At 41.4% G+C, this 17,388-nt stretch overlaps 1 protein-coding gene across 1 annotated transcript; it reads right to left on the reverse strand.

Annotated features, from left to right (window-relative positions):
- Nucleotides 1-75: 75 nt before the first annotated feature.
- On the reverse strand, nt 76-15,513 carry LOC128620198 (proto-oncogene DBL). Its single transcript, XM_053644941.1, has 26 exons — nt 15,346-15,513; nt 14,142-14,261; nt 13,523-13,639; nt 13,042-13,191; nt 12,765-12,874; nt 12,455-12,569; nt 12,177-12,296; nt 11,819-12,010; nt 11,544-11,708; nt 11,013-11,184; nt 10,612-10,700; nt 10,436-10,515; nt 10,252-10,318; nt 10,033-10,148; nt 9,542-9,611; nt 7,545-7,637; nt 6,823-6,915; nt 6,476-6,601; nt 6,108-6,323; nt 5,667-5,759; nt 4,947-5,188; nt 3,487-3,671; nt 2,754-2,860; nt 2,485-2,597; nt 2,267-2,381; nt 76-1,857 (listed from the first exon to the last, which is right to left on the reverse strand). Exons 1-26 carry the CDS (start codon nt 15,394-15,396, stop codon nt 1,843-1,845), a joined length of 3,132 nt encoding a protein of 1,043 aa, XP_053500916.1. The 5' UTR covers nt 15,397-15,513; the 3' UTR covers nt 76-1,842.
- Nucleotides 15,514-17,388: the final 1,875 nt, after the last annotated feature.

Genomic DNA, 17,388 nt, shown 5'->3' on the forward strand with positions numbered 1-17,388 from the left:
AAACTCTACTGTTTGGGACACAGCTTTAGTTAGCACTCAGTATTAGTAAAATAAAAAGGACAAAACAAACTCCACACACGACGACATCATGGTGAAATCTGTAGTTCATTTAGCCGTAAAGCCGTCAGTGTTCATAAAGCAGACGATTAGCAGCAGGCATTAGCTAATGAGTAAATAATTATCTACGCTCGGTCAAGACCGAACAGCAGCTGGATGCGTGCTTTTTCTTAACAGTGAAAAATAAAAATGAAATATGAATACATTAATTTTGGCACAATGAGATAATAAACAGCGCATATTTACATTCAAGCCACTGCACTGAGGAAAAAATGGCTTTTTATAGCATTATACATCTTGTGCTTAAACATGTAGTTAAAGTAATTTATAGTCCTTCTCCCATTTTATACACTTTCTCCTGTACACCTACCTTCAAACATCTAAAGCTCCTTACTCATATTTATGGCTTCATATTCATATTCAGCTATAAAACACACCTTCATAACCACCTGAGCAATGGAATTAGCAAAGCTCGCTTAGAATACACCAGTGAGGAAGACGGAAGGCTCTGAAATATTCATTAACACTGCTTTGTGTGTGTGTGTGTGTGTGTGTAAACAGGGAGGCATTAAACTAACAAATAAACTGTAATAAAATCCACAATGCTATGAAAACACTACCAAAGTATAAAACTGGATTAGAAACAAAGCGCTGTGTGTAAAAATGTGTGATGTCACAGAAGTTTGGCACGAAGTAGATCCTAAAAGTGCTAGTTTTTTCTATACGGTTCATTTTGTCACATCATGTAGAGAAGCACACACTTCCTGGAAGCAAACATGACTCGTATAAACCTGCCAAGATCAGACAGGAGCATCGTGTTTGCTTTACACTGAAGGGTGTGGAATCTACAAAGTCTGATTAAAATTTATTAATATATAGTTTAGATCAGTTTGTATCTGTAAATCTCTAGAGGAAAAGAAATGAGCAGGATAGTACACATGCTAATCCATGAGCTAGCATTACAGTACACACACTCTCAGCTCAGTTTACACCGAGACTGACGGGATTCTGGCAAAGAAATGTGAAATCAGCGAATTCATCAGTGAGTTCTGTTCTCCTGTTACCTTCAGAATAAAGTTCTCCTGACTCATAGTCCTGGGTGCAGAAGCCTCCAGTAAACACACTTTCGATGTTGTGACACACTGCGCTGATGGTAAAGGTGTTCCAGGTTGTGCTCTATAAAGTCAGAAATGTTCAGTGATGAAGGAAATTGAAGAACAGTGTAAAACAGGAGGAAAGGAATGGCGGCCTTCGCTTACCGTATTTTCTGGACTAAACCCACATCAGGTCAGACGAACCAGCTCAATTAACCTCAGACTAACTCTTAACCTGTTAACAAGCACTGAATTATTTTTTATAATTCATCTAAAGATTCATCCGAAAAACACGAAATTCTTTACCCTAACATACGGTTCTGAAATCAGCATGGCTGGAGCTTCTGATCAAATCTGATCGCTTTTTTTCCATATAGAGTTCAGTCCTGTTTAGCACAAAATACTGATTTTAACAAAATATAATACAAAACACACACACACACACACACACACAAAACCCTGTATGATCCTGTGCACTACAACTGCTGGAGTATCTCACCTACCGTAAACACACTAATACATGAGCATATTACAGTGACACACGCCTCGCTTCAGCACACACTACACCACCTATAGTCCACAAAATACGATATTGGATGTGTGTGTGTGTGTGTGTGTGTCCATGCTGGATAATAATGTAGATGTTTCCTTGAATATGAAGGGTCTCATCATGGTGTGTTCATCATTCTGCTTATATTTCCTGAGCCTGTGAATAAACATAAACACACACACACAGACACACACACACACACACACACAGAGATCATTACTCCAGAGAGTGTGTGATGATTTAGGTTTGGAGTTTGTCCTGGAGTAAAGGGGACTCTGAGTATTTCTGTAACACTTGAGGTATTTAATCTGCTTCATTCATCAGGAACCTGCATCTCAGTGCAGCAGTGCATTCTGGGTAAGTCGACTCAATCTGTCATCTAATGAGGGGAAGTGTTGCACATGGTAAGGAAACACGCTGCCTCTTTTCTCACACGCGAATAATACGGTAATAAAGGTTAAGGTGAGGGGTGGAGGTTAAGGTGAGGGGCGGAGTTAGCAGAGTTAGAATTTTCAGCAAATTTAATGTGAGGTGAAAACAGCAACGAAATAAAAGTTTCACTCACCATAAAGTCACCTTCAGGCCTGATCACATGGCTTCTGTCCACATTCCCCAGAATTCTGTGCAAGGCATCAGCTGTAAGTTTTCCCTCACCTCCACGAGTCAGGTTTTTGACGTGCCTAAATCAGCGCAGTGTAAATCACACCACCATCGTCAGTCTGGAAGCTGATTCATGATCATTTACACAAAATGTTTAATAGTGATTTATTACAATCCACTCACCACAGGTCCGCTGTGTTCTCCTGCAGTAAGTGGATGACATCGCCGTGTTTTATGATGACCTCATCTTTACCACACTTCAGGTGATCCACAAGGGCTCGGTACTTCCCAGGAACCTGAAAAACATTTAGATGTCGACAAACTCAAGGCTCTAAAAATTCTTCACTCGGCATCTCAGACAGGAGCCAAGACTTTACTGTGCTTTACACTCCTGTTCAGGTGTTCTTGTGCAGAACTAACATGTTAAATATTTAAATTCAGATGTTTCTCACCAGTAGGACGTCATCTTCTTCATCTGAGTCGGAGATGAAGGACAGGTCAGTGGTCCAGTCCTCTAAAGTCTCACAAATATCCACGGAGTTTGAAGTTCCGGGCCAACCTGAAACACACACCAGAAACCGTTTACCAAACTCAACCTGATCAAAACAAATCCGACGACCTCACACCACACACGACCCCAATAATTTTACCAATTAAATGTTAATTACTGTCTCTAGAACCCTGAATACCATAAATCACCTCTTTCCCTAAATGATAACAAAACAGACCCTATGAGCCACAAAACGGTTCACTAAATCATCTAAAATAATGCCCAAAGAGGCCCCAATCTACTGCACCTGCCTCAAATGTCCCTAAACATTCCTGCAGCCACTGTATATTCCCTCAAACAGTCATTAATGGATCCTCAAACTGCCCCAAAGTCCTCAAAACTAACCAACATGGCCCCAACAGTGTAAAGGTCATGTGATGCTAAACGACCCCAAACAGGACCTAATGACATAAAAACTACCTCAAACCAACCTAACAAGCCTTCAAATGGTCCCAAATGTTCATGAAAGGACACCGAGCATCCTTAAATCACCCCAAGTTATTACACCAAATGGTCTTTCAAACTGCCCTGAACGAACCAAAGCTCCCTGAACAGCCTTAAAAGTTCTAAACAGCCTGAAATTCACCAACCTCCCCCTCCCAGACAACCCCACCCCAATCCCTGCCCACACTCACTGCGGCGGTTGCGGTTCTGGGGTCGAGGTGAGAACATCACGGGGTCTGTCAGAACCGGACTGGAGCTCCCTGACTCGTCCGAGTGCATTGGCGCCCCCTTACTGTGAGGAGGGACATCAAAACAACCTGAGCAGGCTGCCATGGGGGCGGGGCTCCAGGGCATGCAGACCGACGCCCTCTCCATACTGACCAATCAGAGAATCAGATCGAGTGGCACACGGACGAACAGAACACAACAGTCACAAAACACACACACACACACACACACACACAGTCACGAGCAAGAACTTTACAGATCTGGGGTCAGTTCTCATTCAACTAGGAAGTACCAGAACACACTCGGCATCCAAATGTGTATTATACACAGAGATAAAAGTGTGAAACCATCAAATGTTTTAAAATCAAAAACACTCTTCAGAATAACATTAAAAACATATAGTATGTAACATCTTAATGACTTTAATCTTTATTATTCTCTACTGTATTTATATATAAAACACTCATTTCTACTTTAACAGTGTGTCCTGGCCAAACGACTCTGGAATGGAATCACCCCAAACCTACAAACCAGACTCTCCACTCCAGAAATATTTGCACCCTTCAACACAAAAATGGTTGTGTAGACATTAAATAGACATTACATGAAATGATTCAGATTTTTACAAATTGTGGAAACATTCTTATTGTTCCTTTACAATCATTATTATCATAATAACTTTTTTATGATAGTTTTTTGCCTAAATATTATTTTTGGTCTCCAGAATCTCTGTTGATGTGATTTACATCAGCTTGTATTCCTGTGGAGCACAGATACAAGGAGGCACACGTCAAACACTATAATCAGCTAGCATCATTAGGAAAATCAGTGTTTTATAATGATCTCTAAAGACGAAATTAACAATATAAATAAGATTAAACTGCACAGAGGAGTGGACTGAGATCCTCTACGTGTCTCTCCAACTCACTTAATTCAATTTAATCTCATTTTATTTGTGCAGTGCTTTTAATAAGATTTTCTTCCTCGTGTTTCTCAAGGACTCAGGGTTTCCTCCTCACTGTCACCTCTGGCTTGTTCATCTGAATTTCTGAAAGGCTGCTATGTGACGATGTCTACTGTTAAAAACACTATATAAATAAAATTTAATTGATTAAATGAAATCAAAATATCACTCACTACATGCGATTATTTTACGTTCACTGCTTGCTCCTTCTCATTCTTAAAGGGTGCCAATATTTCTGAATTGAACTGCACATCCAGATTTATTTAGCTAAAGTCTGGAATACATGCTGCTGCATACTCTCTCTCTCTTTCACACACACACACACACACACACACACACTTTCATGATACAGAATAATATATGCATGCAACAGAACAATAACATCAAACAGCACCAGGAACACAAAGTTAAGTGTGTGTGTGTGTGTGTGTGTGTTCTGCTGCACTGACTGAGCTTCACCTGTTCACCAGAAGAGGAGAGAGAGAGCCTACAGCACCATGACCTTCATCTGAGACAGAGAGAGAGCGAGAGAGAGAGAGATTGGATTTGACGAAATTAGGTGAGATTGTTGTATTAACCTGTGTGAGAGAAAAAAGAGAGAGAGAGATAGAGAGAGGGGAACCTTGACCAGTTTTCTGATGGTTTGTGAGGATTTTTCTGATCTCACTGAGCCATGCTGACTTCACCTCAACTGTTGGAGCCTGAAACACACACACACGCAGGGTGTAGGGATGTTAGGGAGCAGGGTGTAGGGATATTAGGGAGCAGGGTATAGGGATATTAGGGAGCAGGGTGTAGGGATATTAGGGAGCAGGGTGTAGGGATGTGAGGGAGCAGGGTGTAGGGATATTAGGGAGCAGGGTGTAGGGATGTTAGGGAAAAGGGTGTAGGGATATTATGGTGTAGGGGTATTAGGGAGAAGGGTGTAGGGATATTAGGGAGCAGGGTGTAGGGATATTAGGGAGCAGGGGTGTAGGGATGTTAGGGAGCAGGGTGTAGGGATGTTAGGGAGCAGGGGTGTAGGGATGTTAGGGAGCAGGGTGTAGGGATGTTAGGGAGCAGGGTGTAGGGATATTATGGTGTAGGGGTATTAGGGAGGTGGGTGTAGGGATGTTAGGGAGCAGGGTGTAGACAGTAGGGAGCCATTTGAAACATACAGAATGAAACTGAGACATTTACCTGCACTACATACACCTCTTCTCTCCCACTGTACCAGATCTCAAACTTCTTCATATCACCTTTGATGTTCTCTGTGATACCCACAGCACTCATCTGCAGAGCAATACACACACACACAAACACACGCACGCAGGCACGCATGCAGGCAGTCACGCACACACACACACACACACACACACACACACACACACAGTTAGCCTGCAGTGTTAGTGTTGGACTTTTTTCAAATACAAATTAAGAGTAACTTTAGTAAAGTTCTGATGATGGCTGTGTTTCAAATAACAACTGCAAACTTTGGTTTTGTCCCAAATGGAGTAAAATGGCATATTAAGGACACTTACTAAACCTAACCCTGAGCTCTAACAGTGGGGGTGGAGCTTTGGGTCTTAAATGCAACATTAATTTAAGATCTAGAATCTGTGTGTGTGTGTGTGTTCTGACCCTGAGGCAGTGTTTGAAGCTGTAGGAGGCGGTGCGTTCAGCTCCGTCTCCATTCTCTTCCCGTTTTTTACAGAACAGCAGCGCCCTCTCGTGGAGGAACAAGTGTCTCTGCATTGGTTTAAACCGAGCCATGTCCTTCACACGTGACGACTTCCTGCTCATCCACACACTGAACGAACCCTGCATTAACACCCGGCCCAGGTCACACAGGTCCCCCTGCACATGCACACACACACACACACACACACACACACACACACACACACACACACACACACACACACACTGTATTAGTACTATTAATGTTTTAAAGTTGCACCATCTCCTTAGAAAGATATTAAAGCAAATAAAACACACACACACTTCACCTCGTATCCAGTGATGGCAATCTGGTGCATGGAGTCGTTAACAGATTTGAGGAGGTCCAGCATGGCATTTAGCGCCCCCTGGAGCTCACAAACATACTGCGATTGTGTACTATGCTTCAACAGCTCCTACACACACATACACACACACAAACACACACACACACACCTCAGTAAAGTAAAATAGAAGCACCAATTTAAAGAACAATGCAGAAAAAGCTTTTAATTGTTTTTTTTTTACTTAATCATTTAATTATTTAAATAATCAGTAAGCAGTAGTGTGTGTGTGTGTGTGTGTGTGAGTTTAAAATGATCAGGTGCTCAGCATGGTGCTGGTGTAAGGTGTGTACCTTCAGCAGCAGCTGATATTTGGTCAGACGCTGAACAGGTTTCAGTAAATACGAATCCAAATCCAGTTTGTGCTTCAGTTTCCTCTTACACTCCTGCAGAACAAGAACATCTCACACATCACATTCCTGTTTACTCGCTGATCTACAACATCCTGCGGCTGTGTCTCCAATCGCATATTTCATAGTGCACTAGCCACTTTACTGTGTTCTAGCTGGGACACTCTGTGACATGTAGTCTCCTACTAATACTCTGAAGAATTACGTGAGTAACATCGAACACTTTTACACTTGAAGCTTATAGCCTGGTCGATGTAGCTAAAGGGGCGGAGCCAGCAGATGGGTGGAGACATTACAACTAGACATAGGCTAGATCTAACTTTTTTTTGGACAATGTTTAGAGTTAGAAGGTCGCTACATCATGGACGCCAACTAGTAGGAAATTTAAGCCGCCCCATTTTGGTTGCTACTAGTACATACTGTGTAGGTTAATAATATAGTGTACAGTGTGCTGTTTAGGACACAGCCAGTGGTACACTCACTCAGTGCCGGGCTGTGCTTTTTTAATTTATATCGCAGAAACAACACACACTGCAGTGTAATTTATCTCCTGTACACTATTGAGTTTGCTATTGTGTGTATGTGTATACTGTATACAGTGCGTGTGTACTCTGTGTGTGTCATGTGTGCTGTTTAATGTATGAGTGTGAGTGCAGTTCCTGTACCTGGAAAAATGGAGAGTCTGCACACTGCCTCCACATGGCCTCTGAGCGAGGTTTATTCTGACAGTAACGCTCATACACCTGAAAATTCTCCTTCTGCAACACACACCAGTCAGTACACCAAGCAGGAACACACACACACACACGTAATAAGATCATCTATAGGTATAGTTCTCATGTACTGTATTGAGAACAGTGTACATTACAGTGTTTATTAGTGTGTAGTGTAGTGCATATTACATTGTGTATTAGTGTGTAGTGTAGTGTATATTACAGTGTGTATTAGTGTGTAGTGTACATTACAGTGTATATTAGTGTGTAGTGTAGTGCATATTACATTGTGTATTAGTGTGTAGTGTAGTGTATATTACAGTGTGTACTAGTGTGTAGTGTAGTGTACATTACAGTGTATATTAGTGTGTAGTGTAGTGCATATTACATTGTGTATTAGTGTGTAGTGTAGTGTATATTACAGTGTGTATTAGTGTGTAGTGTAGATTACAGTGTGTATTAGTGTGTAGTGTAGTGTACATTACAGTGTGTATTAGTGTGTAGTGTACATTACAGTGTATATTAGTGTGTAGTGTAGTGTATATTACAGTGTGTATTAGTGTGTAGTGTAGTGTACATTACAGTGTATATTACTGTGTAGTGTACATTACAGTGTATATTAGTGTGTAGTGTAGTGTCTATTACAGTGTGTATTAGTGTGTAGTGTAGTGTATATTACATTGTGTATTAGTGTCATGTAGTGTATATTACAGTGTGTATTTGTGTGTAGTATATTACAGTGTGTATTGGAGTGTAGTGTAGTGTGTATTAGTGTGTAATGTAGTAGTAGTGTAATGTAATATAGTAGTATATATTATAGTGTGTATTTTACAGTGTGTATTAGTGTATAGTGTATTTTAGTGTGTATTAGTGTGCAGTGTAGTGTACATTACAGTGTGTATTAGTGTGTAGTGTAGTGTACATTTCAGTGTATATTAGTGTGTAGTGTAGTGCATATTACATTGTGTATTAGTGTGTAGTGTAGTGTATATTACAGTGTGTATTATTGTGTAGTGTTGATTACAGTGTGTATTAGTGTGTAGTGTAGTGCATATTACATTGTATATTAGTGTGTAGTGCAGTGTATATTACAGTGTGTATTAGTGTGTAGTGTAGTGTACATTACAGTGTATATTAATGTGTAGTGTAGTGCATATTACCGTGTGTATTAGTGTGTAGTGTACATTACAGTGCATATTAGTGTGTAGTTTAGTGTATATTACAGTGTATTAGTGTGTAGTGTAGTGTACATTACAGTGTATATTACTGTGTAGTGTAGTGTACATTACAGTGTATATTAGTGTGTAGTGTAGTGTATATTACAGTGTGTATTACTGTGTAGTGTAGTGTACATTACAGTGTATATTAGTGTGTAGTGTAGTGTCTATTACAGTGTGTATTAGTATGATGTAGTGTATATTACATTGTGTATTGGTGTCGTGTAGTGTATATTACAGTGTGTATTTGTGTGTAGTATATTACAGTGTGTATTGGAGTGTAGTGTAGTGTGTATTAGTGTGTAATGTAGTAGTAGTGTAATGTAATATAGTAGTATATATTATAGTGTGTATTTTACAGTGTGTATTAGTGTATAGTGTATTTTAGTGTGTATTAGTGTGCAGTGTATTTTACAGCGTGTATTAGTGTGTGGTGAATATTAGTGTGTAGTGTATTTTACAGTGTGTAGTAGTGTGTAGTGAATATTAGTGTGTAGTTTATTTTACAGTGTGTATTAGTGTGTAGTATATATTAGTGTGTATTAGTGTGTAGTGTAGTGTCTATTACAGTGTATTAGTGTGTAGTGTAGTGTATATTACAGTGTATACTAATTTATATTACAGTGTGTATTAGTGTGTAGTGTGTATTAGTGTATATTACAGTGTGTATTAGTGTATATTACAGTGTGTATTAGTATGGTCATGTGTTGTATCTGTGTGTTTCCCACTCACTCTCTCCAGAAATCTTGCTCCCACTCTCTCTGGAGTCTGCCTGCAGCTCTCCAGGTCCTGAACAAATATCCTAACACACACACACACACCAGTGTCTCCATGGGTTGCTTTCCAAACACTGTCAAAATTGCCTCATGATCGTGTGTGTGTGTCTGTGTGTGTGTGTGTGTATGCATGTGTATATGTGTGGGTGGATGTATATGTGTGTGTGTGTATTTGTATATGTGTGCATGCGTTTGTGTGTGTTTGTGTATATGTGTGTATGTGTATATATGTGTCTGTGTATGTATGTGTGTGTGTGTATTTGTATATGTGTGCATGTGTTTGTGTGTTTGTGTGTATGTGTATATGTGTGAGGGTGGATGTGTGTGTATGTGTATGTGTGTGTATGTGTATATATGTGTCTGTGTATGTGTACATGTGTGCATGTGTTTGTGTGGTGTGTATGTGTTTATGTGTATATGTGTGTGTGTGTGTATGTGTGTTTATACCTGCTGTGAAATTTGTAAATTTCTGGCAGATTTCCAAATAAAACCTCCTTCTTGTCTTTCAGTTCGGATGGCAGGATGTGAGACAGAGCGGGGTTATCCATCTCAGCTCTGTAACCCTAACACACAAACACAATAGATGTACACACAGTGTGTGTATGTGTTTGTGTGTGTATCTGTTTATGTGTGTGTGTGTGTGTGTGTTCTTATTGTGTTTCTCACCAGTAGAACACTGAGCAGCTCCTCCACATAAACCTTCTCCGTGTCAATCAGCTCCTTCATCACATGACTGCAGCGCGCACACACACACAGACACACACACACACCCACACACACACAGATGAGATACAGTGATACAAATGAGAGAAAGTGAGACAAGTGACATTGTGTGTGTGTGTGTTCAGACCATGTCTGCTGTTCGGGGTTCTCTGCTCCCTCTGCTTCTTGACACACACTGCCACGACTCTCCTGGTGCATCACCTCAATCTGCGCACGCACACACACACACACACACACAGTTATGCCCTAACTGATAAACACAACACACACACGTGGCTGACTGACCGAGTTGTACAGTCTCACCTTCTTGGTGCAGCTGTTCTTGCGTGCGGTTCTTTTTCCTGGGAGAGAGAGATCAAAGGAGAACTTCAGACTGGAATTCACATCAAAACCTGAAGACAGAGAGGAGGAGGGGAGGAGAGGGGGAGGAGAGGAGAGGAGTTGGAGAGGAGGAGGAAGAGTGTGAGATAGAGACCTTCACTACACTGAGTTCTCTTCTGGTGAGACAGTCAAATGTTTTCTTTACACAGAAGGTACAGATGCAGGATTATGGGTTACTGTAATAATGCTGTAATAACATGCTGTAATAACACGCTGTAATAACACTGTAATAACATGTTATAATAATGCTGTAACGTTATAACTCTGTAACAGCGAAGAAGAAGAAGTCGATGCTGATGATGAAGGTGGTGATGATGGCGTACTGTGTTTGGGGGAGAACAGCGGGGATTTGAGGCGGGTCGGGCTCTCGGGTCTCGGGGAGACGGGCTGGATGGGTCTCACCTGAACGCAGGCGAGTTTACGCAAACATGCCTGTCTGTTCTCCAGCATCACCTGCACTGAGGAGTACTTCTCCATCACTACTGTTTCCTGAGCCTGACACACACACACACACACACACACACACACACGCATTAGCTCTGCATTCTTATTACTGTATCTGTTTATGTATATTTATTGACATTTGACATCAGTCATGTATGTGTGTGTGTGTGTACCTGTATCTCAGGTGTGTGTGTGTGTATCTGTATCTCAGGTGTGTGTGTGTGTGTGTATACCTGTATCTCAGGTGTGTGTGTGTGTGTGTGTGTGTACCTGTATATCAGGTGTGTGTGTGTGTGTGTGTGTGTATCTGTATCTCAGGTGTGTGTGTGTACTTGTATCTCAGGTGTGTGTGTATGTGTGTGTGTGTGTGTGTGTGTGTGTACCTGTATCTCAGGTGTGTGTGTGTGTACCCGTATCTCAGGTGTGTGTGCGTCAGTAGTGTAGCTGAGAGTTGGTTTGGACTCCAGCAGTCTCTCGATGTCACTCAGAGCTTCCTGAGCTCCTTCTTTAGACTGGAATTTATCCACCATCTGACCGGCCAACAGATACACACTCTCATCACACCAACGCACTGCCTACACACACACACACACACACAATGAACACAGGTTTCCTTAGTTATGTAGTTATTAATATGTGTTATTAATTACGTTATTAATGCATGTGTGTGTGTGTGTGTGTATACCTCCTCGAGGCGTAGCTGCAGAGCGTGTGTGTGTGTGAGCGAAGTGTGTTTGTTGCGCAGGGCCGTGGTCAGTGTGTCACAGTGATGACGCAGCTCGTTACAGCGCTGGACGATGAGAGCCAGAGCGTAGTGATGACTCGCTGCTAACTGATGACCGTGAAGGATAACGATCTGAGCATGACCCATCTCCTCCTACACACACACACACACACATACACACACACACACACGCACACACACACATTGAGAAGGAAAAACCTTGATTTTTTAATGTTTATTACCTTATAGACTGCAGTATGTTACAGGTATTGTACATGCTGTCTCTCTCTCTCTCTGTGTGTGTGTGAGGGTGTTGGACCTCAGCGATGGAGTCGAGAGTGTGTAGTTCAGCGATGAGTTGTTGTGTCTGAGCCGCTGTCAATCCTGCAGCAGGAATCGCTTTCTCTCGGCCAATCAGATCATCCAGTTTCCCCTCCATCTGTAACATCATGTATGACCTTTACTCACACCTTTACTCATCTTTACTCACCCACTGTGTTGATGTCTTTTGTACAGATGAAGCAGTGGTGTGTGATGTGTGTTGGTGTGGGTTCTAGCTGCAGCGGTTCCACAGAGAGAAGGTTCTCCTCGGCTCACCTCGTGAAAGCTCAGCTCGTAGCGGAGGAGCTGCAGGTACTGCTGCATTTTCAGGTGGTGCTTCTCAAAAAACCCATCAAACGCCATCTCCATGTCTCTGAGCTGGGTCAGGAGCCTGCAAACACACACACACACACACGCGCGCTCTCTCAGTTCAGTTCTTGAGTATCACATTCCGAGAGTTCTACAGTTTCCTATTTATCACTGATCAGATAACAGAAATCAATAATTGCAACTGCAGAATGATGAGATGAATGATTAATGATTGATATTTATGGATTATTAATAATTAACAGATATGAATGATGACCTGTGTACAGTGTCCCTGTCCTGAGCGATGTCTCTGTCCTCCGTCCTTTTAACTCCTTCTAGATTAGACAGGATCTGACGTCCCTCCTTCATCACTGAGCGAATGTCATCCTGTCATCAAAAACACACTCGTTTACTCACTTATTCAGTCACCTGTTCACTACTTTCAACACACACACACACACACGACAGTGTCATTATGTTATTGTTCATGTCCAGTAAAACTGAGTTGGTCTCAGGTGTGTCTCAGTGAGACAGTCAGTGAGACAGGTGTGTACCTTCATCTGTCTGTATTTGTCGGTGTGAGAGCGGAGCAGGTACTCGATGGCGTTCGGTTCCTCGGGCAGTTCGGTCTCGGCCAGTTCCGTTCCAAACACCTGCAGCAGCTGAGCCACATCCTTCACCATCACCGCAAAACTCTCTATGGCCTGCAGGGGGCGCAAATAGGTACTACACAATCCTGAGATACACAGGTACTACACAACCCTGAGATACACAGGTACTACACAACCCTGAGATACACAGGTACTTCACAACCCTGATATACAGAGGTACTACATAACCCTGAGATACACAGGTACTACACAACCCTGAGATACACAGGTGTCATTATGCACCAATAAATGCTCAGTGTGTGTAAACTGTGTGTTTAATTTTGCTAACCAGTAATGGAGGATCGTGGCCACCAGTTTAGCTTCGACATGTTTAAGTGTCTGTGTGAGTGTGTGAGTGTGTGTGTGTGTGTGTGAATCTGCTCACCGTCTTCAGGACGATCCAGTCTGTGGAGCAGCACTCGAGAGTTCCACTGAAATCAGCGCTCAACTGGTTCTCGTCAATATAGCGCAGCAGATCAGTGACTGAACTCAGCATGATCACCTGACACACACACACACACATAGAAAGAAAGAAAGAGAGGCAAATGAGGTTCATCTCTAAATATAATTTTTGTTTGTGTGTGCAGACCTCGCCCTCAACTAAATGACATGTAGGGTGACTGAGGAACTGCAAAACGTGAGGAGAACTCTGAGAACGCTGAGGAGATGTGGAGCAGTACGGAGGAGATGAGGAGGTGATGAGAGAACTTTATGAGACAGGAATTTATAAGAAGTTAAACTGGAAAGAGGGAGGAATATCAGGTCTCTCTCCCCAGCTTGGGTGTGTGAATGTGTGTGTGAGCGTGTGTGTGTGTGAGTGTGTGTAAATGTGAGTGTGTGTAAGTGTGAGTGTGTGTGAATGTGTGTTTGAGTGTGTGTGAATGTGTGTTTGAGCGTGTGTGTGTGTATGAGTGTGAGTGTGTGAATGTGTATGTAAGTGTGTGAGTGTGTGTGAGCGTGTGAGAGCGTGTGAGAGTGTGAGTGTGTGTGTGTGTGTTCCTCACAGGCATTTTGATAGTGAAGTCGTCCTGACAGAAGCGGAAGCCCAGGTCTGTGCCGGTGCCTTGAGACTGAGTTTTGGGCGTCAGAACCAGAACCAGGTGCAGATTTCCAGGAATTGAGGCCTGAAAAATACAGATACGTCTACCATAATATCTATCTGTTTATCTGTTTATTTCTGATTAAATGACTGATTTGATTTTAACATTAGCAGTAATAGAGGTGTACAGTCTGATAGCGCTCCCTGGTGGAACCCCCAGACATTTCACTATAAATTCTGACTTCTGACTTCTATCACACTTGATTCATCAGCGAGATGTGTGTGTATATCAAGCATCCTAATATACAGTGGAGGAAATAAGTATTGAACACATCAACTTTTTTCAGGAAATATATTTCCAATGAGGTTATTCACATAAAATTTTCACCAACCATCAGTATTAACTCAAGAAATCCACACATATAAAGAAATCAACATTAAAGTCCATAAATAAAGTTATGTGTAATACAGTGGAATGACACATAACCCATTCAGGTGTAAATTTACAGACTTACTGTAGAATCACTAATCTGAGAGACTGAGAGACACTAAATCAATAAAAGCCAGTGAGGATTAGGATTTTACACATCTCTAACACACTGTTCTCACTGAATTAAACTCAGTTACAGAGAACTGACTTCAGTGTAAGAGTATTACATTATTTATATTGTGTGTTAAATTTCACTACTACACATTTAACCTTCAATTTATTTTACTTTAATATTTTCATCATATGGTGTAAATTATATTAGACAATGCTTTGTGATGTATTTCACTGTGGAGAAATAAAAATGTCAGATTAAAATGTACATCAATAAACATAAGGATGAATATATACCGTGTTTGGACATAATTTTTTAATCATTAATATTCACATTAATTACAGATTACAGATTGATGGTGTTGTTGATATCAAAACAAATTTCCTCAAAGAAATATTTTTCTTTCCAAAAAACCCTTTTAATAGAAATGGAAGATAATGTATAAATAAATCCATTATTATTATTATTATTATTATTATTATTAATGTGTATAACGCTGAGTGTATTTGGAACACAGCCAGCTGCTGCTATGCTAACCGCCTCAGTTAGCTCGGATGCTATGCAGAGGGGAAAAAAAATCTGACATTAAAAATAAAACCTTTAAAAAAAAAAAGGTAGTAATCTTACCGCAGCCCTCCGGATCCGGGGCAGACCCCTAAACGGACCGGACTCCGCCATTTTAAATGAATTTACCCTTTAAGAGGACATTAAATGCCGCCTTTTTCTTTTCCTCACAACTTGCCTCCTTCCATCAGTTTCTCTGCGGGACTCTGTGAGGCGGCGGCTGCGTCCCAATCCGCCTACTAACATACTAAATAGTTCGCCTCGTTAGATGTCCTACGATGTGAACGTGCTGCTTGTGACGGTGCTGGTGACACTTCTGACATTTCTGTGTCGCAGCCGTGCAGCAAAATGCCATTAAACTGTCACGTGCTCCTCAATTCAGCCTGCTGGAGTGGCACTGTGTAGGACTGGAGTGCGCGGTTTGGGACGCGGCCCGGGAGAGCAGCCGCAGAGAGGCACTGCAGTACCTGTCTGACCACACGCACACACACACACACACACACACACACACAGTATAATGTATTAACGTTATTGGAGCTCATAATCCATCCATCCATTTTCTATATCGCTTATCCTACAGGGGAACCTGAAGCCGATCCAAGGGAGAATCAGGGCACAAGGCAGGGTACACCTTGGACAGGGTACCAATCCATCGCAGGGCACAATCACATACACACTCACACACCCATTCATACACTATGGACACTTTGGCCTACAATGCATGTGTTTGGACTGGGGGAGGAAACCGGAGTACCCGGAGGAAACCCCGCAGCACGGGGAGAACATACAAACTCCACACACATAGGGAAGCCATGGGAATCGAACCCCCAACCCTGGAGGTGTGAGGGGAACACACTAACCATTAACCCACTGTGCGCCCGTGCTCATAATCAATCATTTTTAATCAGATTGTTTAATTTCGGGGCTGAATTATGAGAGATTTATCAGGCGCGTGGTGTGAACGTGAAGTTCTGAGTTAGCCACAGCGCTAATGTCTTCTGAATCTGAGCAGTGATTTTAGAGATAACATTTTTAAATCAGTGACGCTGTAAAAAGAAAGAGAATGTCATTAACATCAACCTGCTTAAATCTAGAACAATTAGATTTCCCTTACTGTTTAAACTAAGTCATTATTTTTCTCTGAGTGAGATGAAGAAGAAAATTTTTAGTTAAAAACAATCAAGAAACTCCAACTTTTATTGTTTGCTTTTTTATAGGGGAAAATACCTTTCCCTAATTACTCTGTACCTTATTCATTCCTTTACATTTACTGTGTTCAGAGTTTTTAATACCTCCTCATAATCAGAAACCTTTTTAATCACAGGGATTTAACTCTTTTAATTCAGCTTTAAATCTGTAAAGGTCAAAGGTCATCAGTCTGTGAGAAGAACAGGTTAGTCAGATTATAGTTTTAAAAACACATTCTTGGAAAATAAGGATTAAGTGAGTAAAATATCAGATTAGAGTTTAATAGGTGATGAAATAAGGGTGTGTGTGTGTGTGTGTGTGTATGTGCAGTCACTCAAGTATTATTAGTGCTATTTCAGAACTTCAGCACTTTTAGCAAAGGGGATTAACCAAAGCAGCCAAAGGTCATTACGCATTACACACACACACACACACACACACACACAGAGAGAAGAGCACTTAGTAAAGTCAGCCCTATGTTTATTTGTTTATTTATTACTTTCTGATTGGTCGTCAGGTGTTGATTAGTTCTCTATAACAGCGGCTCTGACAGTAGTGCAGCAGCACATCATCGGTTTATATTAATGGGCTCGCTCTGATACGTTATTGTTTCTATAGTAACAGCTGGTTCACAGGGACATGTACATTAATCACTGATCTGGTGAAGTCTTCTGTAAACGTAATGTTTATGGAAGGAGTCTCCAGTGTCAGAGGTAAAGGTTTCCCACATCTTCAGGACTGAGGAGTTTACGCTTCTTTGCAGTTTCTCAGTAACACGACAAGCTGCGTTTTGTTTTTGTCTTATTAACGTAAAGATTTTATTTTATTCTTGTTTATTCTGGTGTCACAATTTTGCTTATTTTCTTCAGGAAATAAATGATTGATAAGAGCAAAGTGCCAATAGAGCAGAATGATCTG

The sequence above is a fragment of the Ictalurus furcatus genome, chromosome 16 (assembly GCF_023375685.1).
Source record: "Ictalurus furcatus strain D&B chromosome 16, Billie_1.0, whole genome shotgun sequence".
Lineage (NCBI taxonomy): Eukaryota > Metazoa > Chordata > Actinopteri > Siluriformes > Ictaluridae > Ictalurus > Ictalurus furcatus.